At 42.7% G+C, this 19,866-nt stretch overlaps 1 protein-coding gene across 1 annotated transcript in view; it reads right to left on the reverse strand.

Moving 5' to 3' along the window:
• Positions 1 to 409: 409 nt before the first annotated feature.
• Positions 410 to 19,866, reverse strand: part of PDZD7 (PDZ domain containing 7) — a 159,432-nt gene continuing 139,975 nt past the window's right edge. Inside the window, exons 14-16 of the mRNA XM_068255441.1 lie at positions 18,084 to 18,704; positions 16,092 to 16,192; positions 410 to 830 (exon numbers count right to left, since the gene is read on the reverse strand). Coding sequence (XP_068111542.1) covers positions 675 to 830; positions 16,092 to 16,192; positions 18,084 to 18,704 — 878 coding nt within the window. The 3' untranslated portion in view covers positions 410 to 674. The remainder of the gene's footprint in view (positions 831 to 16,091; positions 16,193 to 18,083; positions 18,705 to 19,866) is intronic.

A 19,866-nucleotide genomic window follows, 5' to 3' on the forward strand; every position in this document is an offset into this window, starting at 1 on the left:
CTGAACTTGACACTCCATGTATGTGGAGAGGTGTGCATAGGCTTACTGCACCTCCCCATGGCCTGGCATCTGCCACCATTGTAAATGGCCCCATTCTAAAGCACGGGTCGGGGCAGTATATTCGCGGTAGTACACGCGCACTCCTGCGAAAAGACGTAGCCGTTGCGTGCGGTCACCTGACCTGGACATACTAAGCGTCCGCATGGATACCTGGTGACCATGCGTGCCAGCTACATCTTACAGTGAGAGTGCGGGCGTACTACCGCGGACATACTGCGTCATTCCAGGCTTTAGAAAAGTGCAGTAAGCCTATGCGCATCTCCCCCCCAACAAACACACACACGTCAATTTCAGAATTTAGGACTAAGGTTTCCTTTAAGCAAATTGAACTGAGCTATTTTGCATAGAGTTTTATGGTGCAATAAAAACTTTATTGGTAGTCTAAAAAAAGAACATTACATATTATTTACACAAGTTACAAAAATAAAAGCATGGTCTTTCTTGTGGTCTGTTCCTATGTACAATTGATCATCATTGCGAGACAGTTCAGGAAGCACAGGAAAGGCTGAAGGAAATCCATTAGGCACTTGCAGTGAGAAGAGACAGCGCTGATTCCCGGCAGAGGCTGAACACTTGGTGAGTGCCAGTGGCAAAAATGACTGTGACACAGTCTGTTATTGCTGTTTTTCACTTTTCTTTGGAATTTTCACAACCAGTTCCATTGGTTCCTTTTGTTTATTGCTGTAGGACTGACGAATGACATCTACGGCCCGCTGGTGCGTAACATTCTGCAGCGTCTCCCCATCAATGGAGACCAGTTCATAGCCAGCCTAGACAGGTAAAAAACAGCCGTCATCACCATAGTCACCATGATTTCCGTATTCTGTTGCAGATATGCTTTCCTTCAAGTCCACTAAAGCCAAAAGCTCAGCATGGCTGGAAGGATACTATTTGCCAGGAAATCGCTTCAGGTTCCACTTAACTTTATTCATAGGCAACAACTAACCCCATTTACCCCTAATAAAATGCCCTCCCATAAAAGAGACAGAAAGGAGGATGCAAGAGAAGTGTGTGTGTGTGTGTGGGAGGGGGGGGGGGGGGGGGAGTGTCAAGATGCAGATGAGTGGTTGCAAAGGCTGGAGGTTACTAGTGAATACAGTAGGCTGACGTCCAATTTATATGTGAAGGGGAAAAAAATCGGAGGCTGTGAACTGCACACCCGAATCGCTACAGCCATGCATGGCACAACAAGAGGGATTCAGATGTGTTCTTGAATCACAGCAAGTTCCAGCATGCGTCTCACAACACACGCTGCCACAGTGGAAATGGGCCCTAAGGCCCCTTTTATACTTAATCAGTTGCTCTCTCTAATACCAATGATTTCCTATGGAACCTTTCACACTTAACTCGTTTTAACTGAAATCTTTTTCACAATGTACTGCTATGAAAAAACACTAACGCGTAATAACACATACTAACGCTGCGCACACCAACTGATTAAGTGTAAATGGGCCGTTAGAGTTTTGGAGACGAGCATCCACATTCACTTGTGCTGAAAGGGGCAAAGTGCTCCATACTCCATCAATGGACCTTTGTGGATTACGGAACAGTATTGCACCATTCAACCAAAAATTGTGCAGACTCACTACACTGTGCCACAGGAGGTGTGAAGGGGGGTGGAGTAGAGCCAGGGTTTATTTTTTCATTTACTGACCCAGTATAGCTGGCTCTTTGTAAACATTGTATTTGCACAACTGAAACAAATGTTTCTAACATGTAATGTTTAGATTTCAAGCTGAAATGATCACGGGAGAATTAAAACAGTTGAAATGGACGACCATCTTCCCAACGTCCTGGTCCTTGTAAAAATAGTTTTTTAATTTCTACTGGATTAAAGCGGACCTAAACTCAGAACTTCCTCTCTGCTCTAAAAGATACGCAACAGCATAACCTTTAAAGAGAAACATTTCTTTGTTACAGCTGCTAGAAATACTACAATAAATCTGCACTGTTTCTACTTCCTGCTTTCATGAAAGCAGATATATGGTTAACTTCCTGTGCTTTCAAATGAGCTTATCTGCTAGCAGTCAGGTGACCCAGGGGAGAGATCAAATTACAATTTTTGATTAGACACAGATGAGGGGAAATTAGACAGGCAAAACTCTCTAAATTCATACTGGGTGCATTTCTATAGGTTTTCCTTCTGTCCTGTGCAAGAGTTCAGGTCCGTTTTAATGTGGGATAAATCTCTGACAACATTCAATAATAATGTTTTCCTACTTTTTATTACACACACAGTTATCATATTTGCTTTTGTGCACAAGTAATATTGTCTGTTGACAAATTACAAGTTCCCAAAGTACAGTTTATCTGCTCTGAAAGCTGCCATTGTATTTTTAATTGCATAACTGCTGCATTTATATATTAACATCTATTAGTGACCACTTCACAGCTCTTTCTGCTTCTCAGTTCAGTACAGCTTAATTTTGAAAGTTTGCTAATGTTTACTGCATGTATCTGACAAAGGAATGTAAACAAAAGATAGCTCTTCAGATGCTGCCAAAAGCTGCCCACTGAAGCAAAGAGCTTTCCACTAAAGAAAGTGCTGTGTTTAACTGTTTGAATGCTGTTCTGCTACGTTTTTTGTGGTAGTAGATTTTATGCTGTATATAAACTTTTAGAACAAAGAGTAAATGCTGAGTTTCATACCATTTTAATGAGGTTTTACAGAGTAGCCAAGATAGCTCATGCTTACCTATAACCAGCGCTGTGTAATATGTTGGCGCTTTATAAATACAATAAATAATAAATAAAATAACCAGTAAGATATTTTAAAAGGCTTTAAAGTGACTCTGTAACAAAAATTACGTTTTTTCTACCATCCTACAAGTTCCTAAACCTATTCTAATGTGATCTGGCTTGCTGCAGCTCTTTCTACTATAACCATCTCTGTAATAAATCAATGTATCTTTCCCCTGTCAGACTTGTCGGCCTGTGTCTGGAAGGCTGCCAAGTTCTTCAGTGTTGAACTGTTCCTCTATGCACACTCCGGTGTGTGTTTTATTTACATAAGCCAGCAGCTTCTCTGCTATCTTATCAGTGATAGAAGAGAGCTGGATAAAAATCCTCCTCTGGAGGCTGTGAAAGGAGCTGGTCTGTCACATACTAAGGAATTAACGACATAGGCAGAGCTGTCTGCAGGAAGCCTGTAATGTTCAGTGCATGAGAGAAGCTGGGGACAGAAGGTAAACACACACAAGTGATCTCTTGAGATTCAGAAGTAAGGCTGTATACAGCCTGCTTGTGTATGGATGTATTTTCTATGTGTGGACATGCTGTACATCAACCTACTTCCTGTTTTGGTGGCCATTTTGTTTGTTTATAAACAAACTTTTTAAAACAGTTTTTGACTACTTTTAATGCGGCGGGGAGCGGTGAAATTGTGACAGAGGGTAATAGGAGATGTCCCCTAACGCACTGGTATGTTTACTTTTGTGCGATTTTAACAATACAGATTCTCTTTAAGAGACTAAAAAGCCCTCCTACTAAAATCATAGGTCTGTGGTCCTTTTAAGTCCCTTAACCACTTCAGCCTTCAGTCGTTTTCACTTTATGCATCCGAGCAATGTTCACCTCCCATTCATTAGCCTGTAACTTCATCACTACTTATCACAATGAACTGATCTGATCTGATCTTGTTTTTTCCACCACCAATTAGGCTTTCTTTGGGTGGTACATTATTCTAAGAGCCACTTTACTGTAAATGCATTTTAACAGAAAGGATAAGAAAAAAACGGAAAAAAAATCATTATTTCTCAGTTTTCAGCCATTGTAGTTTCAAAATAATACATGCCTCCATAATTAAAACTCACGTATTGTATTTGCCCATTTGTCCCGGTTATTACACCGTTTAAATTATGTCCCTATCACAATGTATGGCGACAATATTTTATTTGGAAATAAAGGTGCATTTTTTTCCGTTTTGCATCCATCACTATTTACAAGTTTAAAATAAAAAAAAAATAGAAATATTTAATCTTTACATTGATATTTAAAAAGTTTAGACATTTAGGTAAATATTTACATTTTTTTTTTTATTGTATTTTTTTTTTTTTATATTAAACATTTTATTTGGGTATTTTTGGGAGGGTGGGATGTAAACAGTAATTTTTTTTATGTCAATATGTGTTGATTTTTTTTTTTTTACATTTAGTTGTAGTCTTACTTTTTGGCCACAAGATGGCAGCCATGAGTGTTTACATGACGTCACTCTAATGGTGGCCATACATGATACAATTTTTTCATACAATCTTACCATTTCTATGTAATATAAGGGAACTGCCTAAATTATCCTTTCAGTATTCACTTAATTTTCCCCTCTACTACATAGAAATGGTAAGATTATACGAAAAAATTGTACCATGTATGGCCACCATAAGCGTAACATATACGCTTAGAGGGACTGCGGTGGAGAGGAATCAATCATCGGGCACCATGGCCCGATTGATTCCTGGGCTAACGATCCGCGGCCGGGAGCGCGCGTGCACACGCACGATCGTCCGCAGGAGCGCACATGGCTGCTACTTCCAGGAAGCTTAAATGGTTAATATCCCAGTGGTTCTGGGTCACAAGAAGTTTTCTGGTTACAGCATACCATTGGTAGCAATTGTGGTAAAGAAGCGTTGCTGCTACAGATTTGTATGTACGGTAATGCCTGGTACGCACCATTCAATTTGCCATCAGATTGATGGTCGAATTGATGATTTTAGGCAATTCCATTCGTTTTTCTGATTAGTTTTGCATGGAAGTGATTGGAAAATCTATCGGAATTCAGATCTAACCTGTCAGAAATTATCGATTCAACCATCAGTCTGACAGGAAATTACATAGTGTGTACCAGGCATTTGACATTAGCCAGTGAACCATTTAATGTTATAACTTATTAAGACATTGGCCTCAATTCTGGTAGAGGTTTCAAACAAATTACCTCATGTATGATAATTTACCTCATGAGGTAATGACATTTAGCAATTCTGGTAGGTTTTACTCATGTTTTACCTCATGTGTTAAATTGTGAGGTAATTCATGAGGTAATATGCATTGATTTTACTGAAAATAGCTATTCTCATGGAAATTAGTGGGCACATTAGCACATACATTACCTCCAGGTACAGGCATAAACTGATCAGTAAGTAAAATTTGTATGCATTTTGCAGTTTTTAGTGGAGTTCCTATTCAGGCTGAGTAATAGAAAAGAGTAAGCAAGCTTTCGGCCTTGCAGCCTTCGTCGGTGATGGCTAACACGGTACAATACCCTACTGCTACGAATAGAAAAGAATAGTAGAAATAAAACTCCAAATATTTATTGGATTTTTTTTTTATAGGGGATGACACACACACACACACACACACACACACACACACACACACACACACACACACACACACACACACACACACACACACACACACACACGCACACACACGCAAAAAGCATGGACCCAGCTACACAGAGACAGTGAACGCAGGCACACATACTTTTCATAGGTTGCTACATAATCAAATACACCTTCACCCTCAAAAAAAAAAATCTTCCAAAGACTATCCTAACTTATGGAAGACGATTAAAAGCTACTATTATTTATTTACTGCATGCTTACCGCTGAAATACTGCACGTTTTACCGCACTTTATGCATTTACCGCACGTTTGGAAATCCAGAAAAATCTTTCAGAATTAAAAAAAAAAAAAAAAAAAGTAAAATACCGCATGAGGTATTTTACCTACAAAAAATATTTACCTCACATAGCTACCAGAATTGATGCCAAATGCCAATTATGTTTTTTTCTGCAGGCTTCAGCCCTGCCTGTAATGCAGAAGAAATACAGCAAGGAAGTGGTGTTGGTACATAGCTGTCCTGCAGCCGTGTCTCTGGCCATCATATCCTTCCCCTGTCCATCCCCAAGTTTCAGTGTGTAACACCATCTGATGAACAGCAGTCAAGTAATGGCATAGGCGGGATAGATATGTAGGTTGGGGAAATCAGGACATAGTTACATGTCCTGCACCTACAACCATATAGCGGTTCTGGTTCCCTGCTGTTACTCTGCATTATGGGAGGGAGGGGGAACCCTGGAAATATGGCTTAGCAACATTTCCTCTCGCAAGAATTTCTTTCATCCTGATGGTTCCGTGAATTTTCGTAGAACCAGTTCTATGAACTGCATTAAAATGAATCATGGCCCTTATTCCCAGGTTGGGAGGAGCAGGTGAGGATATTTAAGTTAAAGCTTGTTAACACCTTTTTAGTTAGCCAATAAATGGTATCATCCTGATTTAAAACTAAATCTCAACATGTATCAGGCTGATTCTGCTTACCAAACTTTTTTGCTTTATTGCAGGGCAATTTCGGACTAAATTTCACATTTTACATTGAATGCCACCAAGATGTACCTATTGTCCTGCCGCCAGTGAGTTAATCACAGGGTGAGACCTGGGAATAAGGGGCCAGGAATCAATGCAATTTTGTAGATAAGGCAGTAAAGTTTGTTTAAGCAACTTCGTTTGCTTGGAGCACCATCTGCTGGTTACAAATATAATCCATGAAATAATATTTAACATAATGTACTTAAAACACTAAACCAGGGCAGTTTCTAGGCTAAATTGCACCCAATTCGAGGGTGTAAAAATTGGTTATCCAGGTATAGGTGCCCGCAGTATCTATTAGCCAGGTATAGGTCCCCCCAGTATAGGTAGTAGCTAGGCATAGGTGCTTCCAGTATAGGTAGCCAGGCATAGGTGCAGCCAATATAGGTAGGGAGGAATAGGTGTTCCCAGTATAGGTAGCTAGGCATAGGTGCATCCAGTATAGCCAGGCATAGGTGCTCCCAGTTGCATAGAGCTTAATAACTCACCTTCCGGCCGGGATCCACGCTTCTTCAAACTCCTTCCTCCCAGGTATACGTCGCTATGTTCGTAACAGCGCCCCCTGTGATGACATGCGTTTACGTCATCTGGGGGCGGTGTTACCAACGAGACAGACGCCTGGAAGGAGATTGAAGAAGCTTAGAAGAAGATTACGAAAGGCTGAGTTGTTATGCGATATGCCCGCTCTCCGCTGCCGATGTGTGCCCCTTGCCGCTCCCCCAGCGTGGTCACCCGGTCTGCCTGGCCCTGGAAACGGGCCTGCACTATACAATCTTGTTAAGAGAATACAGTATAGATGCTGTTGGGTACATCTGCTGCTGCTGCTGGTATTTAGACTCTGCAGGGCATTTGCCAATGACTTACCACTTACACATACTTGTGGAACAGACACTAGCAAGAGAAAGTGGTATTACAATAAAGTCTACTGCAGAGCCAGAAGCGATCATCTGGATTACTGCAGTTTCATGGATTTTGGTCTGCCTAAATCTGTTGACAATGAAAGTTATTTTGTAAGTTGTGCCCCAGAGATTTCCTATTGGTCAGTACAGCTGCAGTCAAGGCTGAATAGGGAGGTTCGAGGCTAAAGTTAGGCCATTTTTTCCAAGCAATTTTGAAGGAATGTGTGACTTTGCAGCATGCCTTCAAGCACAATTCCCCAGTAAGGCCCAGTGCACACCAAAACCGCTAGCGGATCCACAAAACGCTAGCGGTTTTTGGAGCTGATTTCAGAGCGATTCTAGGTATGTTTAGAGACGTTTTCTAAACACACCTAGCGGTTTTGGGTGCGTTTTTGGGTAGCAGATTACACATATTGTTACAGTAAAAGCTGTTACTGAACAGCTTCTGTAACAAACGAAGTAGCGTTTTTCAGAGCGGTTTGCGTTTTTCCTATACTTTACATTGAACGAAACGCTTCCGAAAACTGCAAACGTGCAGCAGGAGGCGCGTTTGCGGCTTGGCAAAAACCTCAAACCGCCGGTGTGCACTATCCCATTGCAATACATTAGCCAAGCGTTTTTACAGGCGGATGCGGCCGGCGGATCGCTCCAAAAACCGCTCGGTGTGCACTAGGCCTTAATGCTGCATAAAGCACACTTGTGATCTTATACGAATCCTAATGTTGCAGTGAGAACACTAAGGGCTCAAACCCACTAGCAGTGTTTCTTGCCAGCGGATTGCATTTTGAAAAGGCTTTCCCAATCACTTGAATGAAAATCGCTGCAATATCGCCACAATTCTCATTCAAGTGAATGGAAGAGCGTTTTCCAAACGCTGGCAAAAATGCTGCTCGTGGGTTTGGGCCCTTAGATTTTATTACATTGTCACAGTGCTGAGAATTTACAAAAAAGCTCAGCAGTGTGAACTAGCACATTGCAAGACCAGTCACAATTTGCACAATATTTCAGGATTGCTCTGACTTGCGGTCTCCACTGTGGGTAACCTCTGATTTTGTGTTGCTGTAAAGAAAAATGGTACATTTAATATGTTTAGGAAAACCTGCTTTTATCCAATTAAAGACGTAACTCACTTCGTTAGTGAATTTAATATAAAGAGTGTCCCACCTTTCCATGAAGATTTCATAGTAGTGTTATGGCTCCAGGGTCCCCCGTTCCCCCAGCCTTTAGTCTCCCGCCTGAAAGCGCCTTCTGCCATGAATGGCGCCTCTGAATCGGGCAATGGGCATTCCTGACCCAGGTACAAGGGAGGGTTTATAACAGTGGTCCTCGAACTAAGGCCCGCGGGACGACTGCGGCCCCATGAGGCTTTTTTACCGCCCCCCCCCCCCCCCACACACAAAATGTATTACTTATAGATGAGGTCAGCTAATAATAATGGTGGTCCACATATAGAATAGCAGTGCTGGCACCACCCATCCACATGGAAGCCAGAAAGCAGTCATTCAGTGGTTTCCAATAAAATTCCACATCAGGTGACACTGCTGTCCAATTGGACTGCAGGTTGTCACATGGGTATGCTTCACTGTCTGGCCCGCAAAGACTTCTACATCATTTTATGTATGCTACGGCCCCCCAGCTGTCTGAAATATGTTGACCGGGCCCTCCACCCAAAATGTTTGGGGACCCCTGGCTTATAATCTTGCACATGCCTGGTTCCAATGCAGTCATTTCTGGCAATGGGTGCTTCTGGCTGATTGGTTCCCAGGGCTGGTGGAATGGAGGACCCTACAGCCAAAATAGTGCTAAGAGACCTTCATGGAAAGGTGAAAAATAATGGGCAATCCGGTTGTAAAGTTACAGTTGTTATCATAAATAGAGGCTTCATTTTTGTCTTGATGCAACGTCAGATTTCATAACCGCTGCTTTTATCACATATCACAGCCCCAGACAGATTCCCCTGCAGAGGAGAGTACAGGAGTGCAGCGACTATCTTCATGCCCTCTTTCCTTCATGCTTCTGGCACTCCAAGCAGCAGTCTACTCGCCTCACCTAAAAGGGTCTTGTGAGTATCTGTGCATGCCAGCTGCTGTGATGTCAGAACGGCAAGACTACCAGCTAATCGTATGCAGCCTGGAATTGGGCAAGCCAGTATCAACAGATTTTGCATTATTGACCAAATTATGCAAAAACTTAGTAAAGATGATAAAGTTAGATAATTTTCTGTCTCAGGTCTCTTCCAATGCAATAAGCATGGGCAGAATTTTGCAACTGATGTCTCCACAACAACAGCTCAGCAGCTGTGTGCATTGATAGCCAGAGCCCTTGCTGGTTAGATGGCGTTTGGAGAAAGCCACAGAGGTACAACAGCAGATGGCTGGAGTCACGCAAACATGAGCAGAGGTGGCATGATCCACTGCCCAGAGTGGGAGATGGCACAGCATTTAAAGGACGACTGAAGTGAGGAGAATAAGGAGGCTGCCATATTTATTTCCTTTTAAATCCATTCCACTTGCCTGGCAGCCCTGCTGATCCATTTGGCTGCCAGGCAGCTGGTATTGCTGAAAGAGACTTTGTAATAATAATTTTAAAAAAAACCTCTGGGGATACTTAACTCGGGAGGGGGAAGCCTCAGGGTCCCAATAAGACTCCCCCTCCCCTGTAGCATCGGGGAATCCAGCGCTGGCTCACCCGAAAGGCACTCAACAAGGCTTGACAAGAGGGTGCAGGCAATATTTACCTACCGCAGTCCTGCACAGGCGCACTAGCGGTTTTTCACTCGGGTTAAGGCAGAAATAGCCGAACCCGATCAGATCTACTACTGCGCAAGAGCAAAGGACTCACTCCTGCGCAGTAGAGCCGACCGATTAGACCCGAACAAAGTGCAGCTAGTGTGCCTGCGCAGGATTGCGTTAGGTAAAGATTGCCCATGCCTGCACCCTCTTGTCAAGCCTCTTGTCGAGGGCCTTTCAGGTGAGCCAGCGCTGGATTCCCCAAAGCTACAGGGGAGGAGGAAGCAGGATCGCGGTAGGTAAATATTTACTTCGGGGTCCTGGCACTGCAACCGGGATGGAAGAGGACGGTGGAAGCCTCGTTAGGCTTCCCCCTTCAGAGCGAAGTATACACCAGGGGCCTTTTTTTGATACAGGTTTTCTTTGAAGAGTAACTGTTGGGCATACAATCAAAAATCACATTCATTATTTTTATCTGGTAAACAAGTAAGGATGCTAACTGGTCAATCCAAAAGTAAAAATCGCTCTTATTTTTCTTCTCCATAAAACATAATTCCCCAGTTTCCCTGGCTCTTATTTGGTACATCTCCTGCACAAAGGAAGTTGTAGGGCATGCTGGGTTTTCCTTTTTTCTTCTTTACTGTCCTCTTCAGACTTAACTAATGCAGCCTAATTGGCTGAAGCCTCTTTCTCTCCTGTTTTCCCCTCCCACACCTCTGTTCCTCTCTGATTGGCCTATAGTTCCCAATGCACTTTCTACTGCAGACCTGGGTGGGAGTGTCTGAAGATTGGGAGGGGACGGGCAATGATACACAGACAGAGTAAGGCCTGGAACCCACTAGAAGCGCTTTTCTGAGCGCTTTATGATTTGAAAAGCTCTTGCTAATGTAATGCTATGGGTGTGATCCCACTTGAGTGATGTGTTTTTATAAAAATCTCCCATAGCATTTGCAAGAGCTTTTTTTCAAATCACTAGCGTTTAGAAAAGGATGCTAGTGGGTCTGAGCCCTAAGGGAGGAAATTATGTCAGGGTTGGCTTCAAGATAGACAGACAATTCTCTTTTTTTCTATAGAAAAATCACTAAAATCAAAATGTGGACAGTGCAAAACATATTTTATGTAAGTAGAGCAAGTATTTATCTACTTATACAGGTCCTTCTCAAAAAAATTAGCATATTGTGATAAAGTTCATTATTTTCTGTAATGTACTGATAAACATTAGACTTTCATATATTTTAGATTCAAATATACACAACTGAAGTAGTTCAAGCCTTTTATTGTTTTAATATTGATGATTTTGGTATACAGCTCATGAAAACCCAAAATTCCTATCTCAAAAAATTAGCATATTTCATCCGACCAATAAAAGAAAAGTCAACCTTCAAATAATTATGTTCAGTTATGCACTCGGTCCAGCCCAGATGTTAGTGGGTGCGGATGTGTACACATGGACGTTTTATTGTGGATTCACATGTGGGTACCGATATGTAAAAATTTCTTTGTATAATTGATGAATCAATGAATTTGTGAATAGGGTGGGGTAATCTGGGGGTTCTGTAATTGCATTGTGTTCTTTAAATTTAAATAGCCCCTTGGAGAAGCGCAATGCGTGGAAAACTTTTGGTGTAATGACTATACACACAATGGTGTTTCTATACGTTCTATTATTGGCTCTTTACTCTGGATCTTTTCTCTATTCACTGGGTGTTCGATCCCTATTTTTCAGAATCCTGATAATTGTGTGATCCTTGGGAGTTTTTCTTCCCCTCTAGTAAGGGTGATAAGGTAACTCTGTCTATTAGGATCATTATGATCCCTCTAAGTCCTCCCCTGGAAAATGCTGATTGGCTGTATTCTAATGACAGATGATGATGTATGTTATATAAGGAGCTGTTTTTTATATGTGAACATATGACTTGAAAAAGCGGAGGATGTCCTTCCGCGAAACGCGTTGTCTTTTTATGCCCTTTTATTAAAAAATTCTTAATTTCTTCTAAGTCCTCTATGTGTCTGTGCTATTGCATCTTAACCTTCACTTCCGCATACTGTCTGCCTCCGTGCGGAGAATCAGACGCCGCTCACCACACCTTCTAGCGTGTGTTAGAGCTAGCGTCTTGATCTCCATAGAAACAGCCGCAAGGAGCCCTGGGACAAGTGACGTCACATCCGCCCCGCCAATACGGAAAGCCCGGTCCCCGGCTAGGCAAGAGTGGGACACAAGCTCACCGCGGCTGAGTACGCTGTGCCAGCCATACAAATACTAGGTGAGGCCTGTCCTATTGCAACTTTCTTCCTTGTTACTGAAAATCTCAGAGCGCTCCCTGTTCTCTTTTTTTGCATAATGTTTATCAGGACATTAGCATATTGTGATAAAGTTCATTATTTTCTGTAATTTGTTGAGAAGGACCTGCATATGTTGGGTTTTTTTCTGAGATAGTATGGCTGACAGTTCCACTTTAAAAGGAAATAAATATGGTAGCCTCCACATACCTCTCACTTCAGTTGTCCTTTAAAGGACACCTAAAGTGAGAAACATATGGTAACTGCCATATTTATTTTCTTTTAACCTATTTTGGTTCCTGGACGTAAAAACTACGTCCAGGAACCAGGCGCGCTACCGCGGCCGATCGCGCGCGTGCACGCGCACTTCCGGCCGCGGATTCGGTAGCCACGGAATCAATGTATCGGGCTATGGTGCCCGATCACTGATTCCTCTCCCCCGCTGAAAAAGCGACAGCTTCTCTCGGAAGCTGCGCTTTTTCTGGCCGTTCCCTCCCTGATGAGTCACTCTAAGCGTGTGTTACGCTTAGAGTGACGTCATGTAAACAAACTCATGGCCGCCATCTTGTGGCCAAAAAGTAAAACTACAACTAAAATTTAAAAAAAATTAAAAATAAAACACAATTACATTATAAATCTATTGTTTACCTCCCCACCCTCCCAAAACTACCCAAATAAAATGTTTACTATAAAAAACAAACAAACATTACAATAAAAAAAAAAACATGTAAATATTTACCTAAGGGTCTAAACTTTTTAAATATCAATGTAAAGATGAATTATCTCTAAATTTTTTTTATTTCAAACTTGTAAATAGTGATAGATGCAAAATGGAAAAAATGCACCTTTATTTCCAAATAAAATATTGTCGCCATACATTGTGATAGGGACATAATTTTAACGGTGTAATAACCAGGACATATGGTCAAATACAATACGTGAGTTTTAATTATGGAGGCATGTATTATTTTAAAACTATAATGGCTGAAAACTGAGAAATAATGAATTTTTAAATTTTTTTCTTATTCTTCCTGTTAAAATGCATTTACAGTAAAGTGGCTCTTAGCAAAATGTACCCCCCAAAGAAAGCCTAATTGGTGGCGGAAAAAACAAGATATAGATCAGTTCATTGTGATAAGTAGTGATAAAGTTATAGGCTAATGAATGGGAGGTGAACATTTCTCACATGAAAACGACGGAACGCGAATGGGTTAAAGAGGAGTGGTCAGCCATACTATCTTAGAAAAAAAACCAAAACACATATATAAGTAGATAAATACTTGCTCTACTTAAATAACATACGTATTGCACTGTTTTATTTGAGTGATTTTTCTACAGTAAAAAAAAAACAGAAAATCCTTCTTAGCATTTTCCATTATAAGTGTGGCTATTTTGAGGCCAATCCTGATGTCATTTCCTCCCTTACTCCCCTCTGCCTGATTTGCCCGCCCTTCACTATAGAAAGTGCATTGTCTAAGCATGAGAAATACTGGCCAGTCAGAGAGGAAAACAGGAGGGAAAAAGGCTTCAGCCAATCAAGCTGTATTAGTTATGTCTGAGGGGAAGTAGAGAAGCAAAAGAGGACAACCCAGCATGCCCTGCAACTTCCTTTTTGTGTACCAAATAAGAGTCAGGTAAACTGGGGAATGATCATTTATCAACAAGAAATGTAATAGTAATTTTAACTTTTGGATTGCATGGTGTATGGCCACCTTAAGGTTTTGCAGCAGATTCGACCATCAGATAGATTTCTGTCAGCTGCCTGTCTGGTCGAACCTGACAGGAATCTATCTGATGTGCGCAACACACTAGGAACAGATTTCCAATAGATTTCAGAATGAAATCTATTGGAAATCAATCTAAATGCATTATTGGACCATTAGATCCAATGCAACTCTATGGGCCATCAATCTGTTGCCAGCAGCAGATAGACCTAGATTTTCCATCCTGTCAGATAGATCAAATCGATTGCAAATCGATCAATTGGCTGATTTGAAAGAATCCATTTCTGATCGATTAATTCTATAGAATCGATCGATGGCTGAAATCGACCAGTGTATGGGCCCCTTTAGTGATGTAGCTTTCCACAATCTCACCATCTGCTAATAAATGACCCTGCGTGAAAAAGTAGTGTTTTTGTAGGGTGCGTTTGCAATTTTCAATTACGGTTTTGCATTTCTTTACGTAGATGCGTTTTCATGCGTTTTGCGTGTGTTTGCTGTTCGCTAATGTAAAATGCATATGCATTTTTTCTTTTAAATTTATGCAAATCGCTAGAAAGAGAACTGGAAGAGGAAAGACATCAGAGGTCTTCAATTTTTAATTTAAAAAAAGCATGAAAACTGCAATGCATATGCGTTACCATATACTTTTATTATGTGCGTGTTGGCAGCCAGCCTGCATATTATGCAACACTACCAGCATCTGCAGAACGCTTACCGTACAAACGCAGTGAAGCAGCTTCTTCTGCATCCCATAGACTAACATTGCTGCATAAAGCTAGCGGTTCTGCCATGTGTGTACCCGGCCTCAAGGCGTTTTCTGTGGTTTCACCAGCATGCGCATGAAAGTTGCTGCTGTCAAGAAGCCCAACAGTCTAGCCTGTTACCTGTACCTGAATGTGCTGTATGGTTTGCACCAGGGGCGTTGCTAGGATCCTAAGAGATCCCGGCACTTTTAGGCACTCCGGCTGGAAAGTGGGGGTGGCCATGCACCAGAATGTGGGTGTGGTCATGGGTGGGACCAAATTTACATGAACTTAACAGTAGTCTAAGTAGGCCTGCCCAGCAAAATGTTGGGTGAAGTTCCCCTCTCCATTAATACAAAAAAATGTAGCATATCACAAAAATAGGTGCCAGTTAAACATAACTAGGCAGAGATACCTGGCTTCTGTGCTGGCTGGTCTGACTTTCTACTGGTAGCATTCCTTGACCTTCTAGTGAACCCGCCTCCCATGCGCCCATGAGCCTCCCATTGAGGCACCACAACTCCCAGCATGCCCCATAGAGGAACCACAGCTCCCTACATGCCCCCACAAGGGCATCACAGCACCCAGCATAGCACCACAGCACCCAGTATGCCCACACAGAGGCACCCAACATAACCCTGATTGATGCACCACAGGTCTCAGCATGCCCACCATTGAGGCACCACAGCTGACTCTGCCTAGAGGACATCCGGGGCACGGGCCACTGATCTTTAGGGCTAGCAATGCCCCTGGTTTGCACTACCTATTCATTACACTGTGTGCATGTACATCTTCTCAATATACTTTTTTTACAAGAGTAAGTTTTGTTAGGTTTCTAAAATTTCCCTTTAAAAGACTACTTTAACTATAATTTTTCCCATATTTTAATGAAGTATAATCTGGTTTTGGTCACTTCCCTAATGTAAAAATCCCAATGTAGGGACTTTTTAGTCTTAAAGGGGACGGGGCAAACAACTGCTTCTACTCTCCACTATATTAATTAGCCACAAGTGTGTATTTGAGTTGTGACAAGTGCATTATATCTTCTAGGGGCAGAGCAGATTAGAATGAAAGGCCGGCAGGAAAGGGCAGCTGGCATCTGCAGCAGACAGTAGTTCAGACATCCAGTTGGGTACATAGTACAATGTGTAGGGTTCTTACTGTCAGGGTTACCCACAATGCATTGAGAGTGCTACAGACTAATGGCACCCAAGTGACTAATGAGATCATCAATTTTCTACTCATTTCTCCCCAGGAAGGTGTCTCCTACAAGTCAGTATAAGAGGAATACCTGGAGTTCACCGCTGAGAGAGGCAGCTCCGCCTGGGAAGATTTTCTCTATTTTCACCATGGGTTGTATTTTGGATTCAATTCCCCCAGAAATGCTGATTCCTGTAACCAATAGGAACACGTGAACAATATTTATTCTGAATAAACCTTTATCATGCCACTAATGTACAAGATGAATAATAACTCTCAGCATTGGTGCAGACCTCAGAGAACTGCCGTACAGTAGCTCATGTCAGTCAATTTGGCCAGAAACTGATTGCCAATTGGTTGCTTTCAGTTTCCATTTGCTACTTAATGCATTGTTTTGTATTTTTAAATAAATGTGAATATCCAAATATTTTCTGGATTTTAGTACATCTTGGGAGCTGCTACTGTAACTTTTACAACTATGTATACTGATATGCACTTGCAAAAAATATACTTACGTTTATATCCACATACCACGATTTCCGAAACTCAATGTGACGCACTGTGTGATGTCCCCATCTGTGCATTGTGACTCCAACTGGTCTCCAGCCCTGGCCGTGGGGGGGGTTCGCTGAGCTGGAAGGGGCATCCAGGAAGGGGGGGGGGGGTCAGACCCCCCTCTCTCACCTGGGTCCCTGCTTCCATGCTCCCCCTCCAGCTAGTTTCCTTAAAAGAATCAATCAGCTTGCGGCGAGCGGGGAACTCACTCACTTCCTTCTTCCACCGCTCGCCTGAAGTACAAAGTGTGGCGTTGCAGGAAGTCACGCGGCGAGTGGTAGAATGAAAGGAAGTGAATGAGTTTCCCGCTCGCCACAAGCCGATGATTTAAACTAAACTAGCTGGAGGGAGAGCGCGGAAGGTGAGGGGGGGTCTGACCCCCCTTCCTGCCGCTGTGTCCGCTGCCCCCTTCCTGGCTGCTACCCCTCCAGGCAAGGCTCCCTCCGTTTTTGTGTGCAAAGTTGCCTGTGAAGAGGGAGATCCGTTTTTGTATTGCCTTTCATTACCCCTCCGTGTATTCGGGGTCCGTGAAAATCTGCAAAATCCGGACTCTCCACAACGTTTTTTAAAACGGATCCCAAGGATCTGTTTTTTTGAAGTGTGTGAAGACCGCTGCTATTTTTAACATTCATATCTGTGACTCCAGTTTTGATCCGAGCCAAAAAACGGAACCACGGATACATTTTTTAAAAAAGTGTGAACCAACCCTAAGCCAAGGTTTCCCAAAACTGTTCTTAGTTCCCTCAAATGGTTGCGTATACTCTGGACATCGGCACATGCCACATTGCAAGTATCTCACATCTGCAAAACACGCAGTTGAGTCCAGTGTGCAGCCATGCATAATGTGTCTATGCCTTCTATGGACACATTCACACATCTGTTTTATCACTGCCCACTGGGTTACAACACATCAGTGCAAATTTTCCAAACAGCGGAATGCATGGTCATTTTTGAAATGAACAGCATGCCACTGGCCCTGCAATGGACCCACAACAGATACATGTATACATTCTGTTAAATGCTTGCATTAGGACAACACCTGTACATTAAAGGGAACCTGAGATATTGAAATATTGTGTATTTATACTTACCTGGGGCTTCCTCCAGCCTCATGAGGACCGTGGCCTCCCGCTGTGTCCTTTTCGGCCCCTCCGTTCTTGTGCTATGCTTTCCGGTAATGTGGCAGGCCACTCTCTTCTGCACATGTGCGGCTTAGCCGCGCCTGCAACCCTGGTCGCACTCCTGTGGCCAGGAGCATTCTGCGTGTACGCTCCCAGGGACGGGGGCAAGCTGCAAATGTACAAAAGCCCATGACTGGCTGCGACTGACTGGATTATTGTGAGTCATATCGGCAGAATGGAGGGGCTGAACAGGACAGCAAGGGAGGCCATGGTCCTCATGGGGCTGAAGGGAAGTCCCAGGTAAGTATAAATAAGCCACAGTGTACCATCATAGGTACACTTAGTTTACGGGGTCCCCAGAGACCGGTTTGGAAAATGCAGCTCTATGAGTACGAATTGCAGATTACCTAAAGACTGTTTCATTTTGGAGATGGCCACAGTTACCAGTTCATATTCTTCGTCTTTGCTTTCACTGAAGCCATTTTGTGAAATCTGCTCAGGTTCTTGATGACTGGTGTCTGGTTTTATAGGCTTTAGCTTAATCTCCGTGTTGGATGGATTCAGAGACACACCACCAAATATCTGTGACAAGATTGGCCTGGATTTCTTAGGCTTGCCAACTACGGAATACACCTCATAGTTTCTCTCTTTGGATTTGCTGCGTGTAGTTCTTGATACTTTTGTGTCTTCGCTTGTATCTTTCTGGTCCTTCCGTCTCCTTGTAGACTTTTTGTCACTGGTCCCTGAAGTGGAACCATCACTAGAGCCTTGAGACAAATCAGACAGCCTCTTAGGAGGTTCTGTAAGAAGCCAGTTTGATGGTAGTGGCCTGGAAGAGGACCTCTTTGCACTGGTACTCTGGGCATCAAAGGAATCGACTGGCACATCTTCAAGTGGGGTAAAGTTTCTAGAATGCGTTCCTTTGACATCTCTTGTGTCGGAGACTTGTAGCATCTCCATCTCTTCATGCAGCGACTTGCCACCATTCAAATCATCTGCCGGCTTCAGTTGGAAGGTTCCTCTGTGATCTTTAAATATATCAGTAAAATACTAAAATGTATTTATAATGTAAATATTCACCACAAGCTCTTTAGTTATCTAAAATTATATCACAAATACAAATTCAGAACATCTGGCAAAACACAAACCTGAACTGAAAATAAATTTATGAAAACATTGGCGTAAATTCACCAGAGAGGATTTACTAAGAGAAAAAAGGTAGGTAGTTTATCTCATGAGGTATTTTAACACTCTGGAGTCAATTCACCAGTGTGAGAGGACAGAGAGAAAAGTGTTCGATAGCAGGGGATAATGGAGAGATATGCATGAGGAAAGTGTGAGAAAGCAGAGAGTTAGGTAATCGGTATTAATGATTTACATGGGATACTTTTCCTCTCTGTAAGCTTGAAAGTGAAGCATTGTGGGTAGGAGGCGGAGTTTTACCACTACCTGACTAGAGTATTCCCGCCTTTTACTGCCGGATCATATCATAAATCATATCACGAGTGAGTCTGAACTTCTTCACCACCTCTGTCTCAGTAAAATTATCAAGAACTGTTCTCTCACGAAAAATACGAGGGGCGATTAAACAGACCCTCCTCCTGCGCCTTCGTCTCCTCATAATAGAAGCAAGCTCTAAGGCCTAGAGCACACTAGAGCGGTTCGGCTGCGTTTTGCGATCCGCTTGCGGCTGCGGATACGCTTGGGTAATGTATTTCAACGGGCTGGTGCACACCAGAGCGGGAGGCGTTTTGCAGAAACGCATACTCCCGGGCTGCTGCAGATTTTGGATTGCGGAGGCGTTTCTGCCTCAATGTTAAGTATAGGAAAAACGCAAACCGCTCTGAAAAACGGCACTTCAGAGCGGTTTGCCAGGAGGTTTTTGTTACAGTAGCTGTTCAGTAACAGCTTTACTGTAACAATACATGAAATCTACTACACCAAAAACGCTTCACAAAACCGCAAAATGCTAGCTGAAACGCTACAGAAAAATAAGAAAAAGCGTTTCAAAATCTGCTAGCATTTTGCGGATCTGCTAGCGGTTTTTGGTGTGCACCAGGCCTAACAGAGCAAGCTTAAAAGGCTCCATCTTCCACAGCAGCAGCTGCTGTGTGAAAACCACGATATCTCCAGGTTCATTCAGGGGATAAAGAGATGAAAAAAATAACGAATGGCCACACCCCCTTTCTT

This window comes from Hyperolius riggenbachi, chromosome 10, assembly GCF_040937935.1.
Source record: "Hyperolius riggenbachi isolate aHypRig1 chromosome 10, aHypRig1.pri, whole genome shotgun sequence".
Lineage (NCBI taxonomy): Eukaryota > Metazoa > Chordata > Amphibia > Anura > Hyperoliidae > Hyperolius > Hyperolius riggenbachi.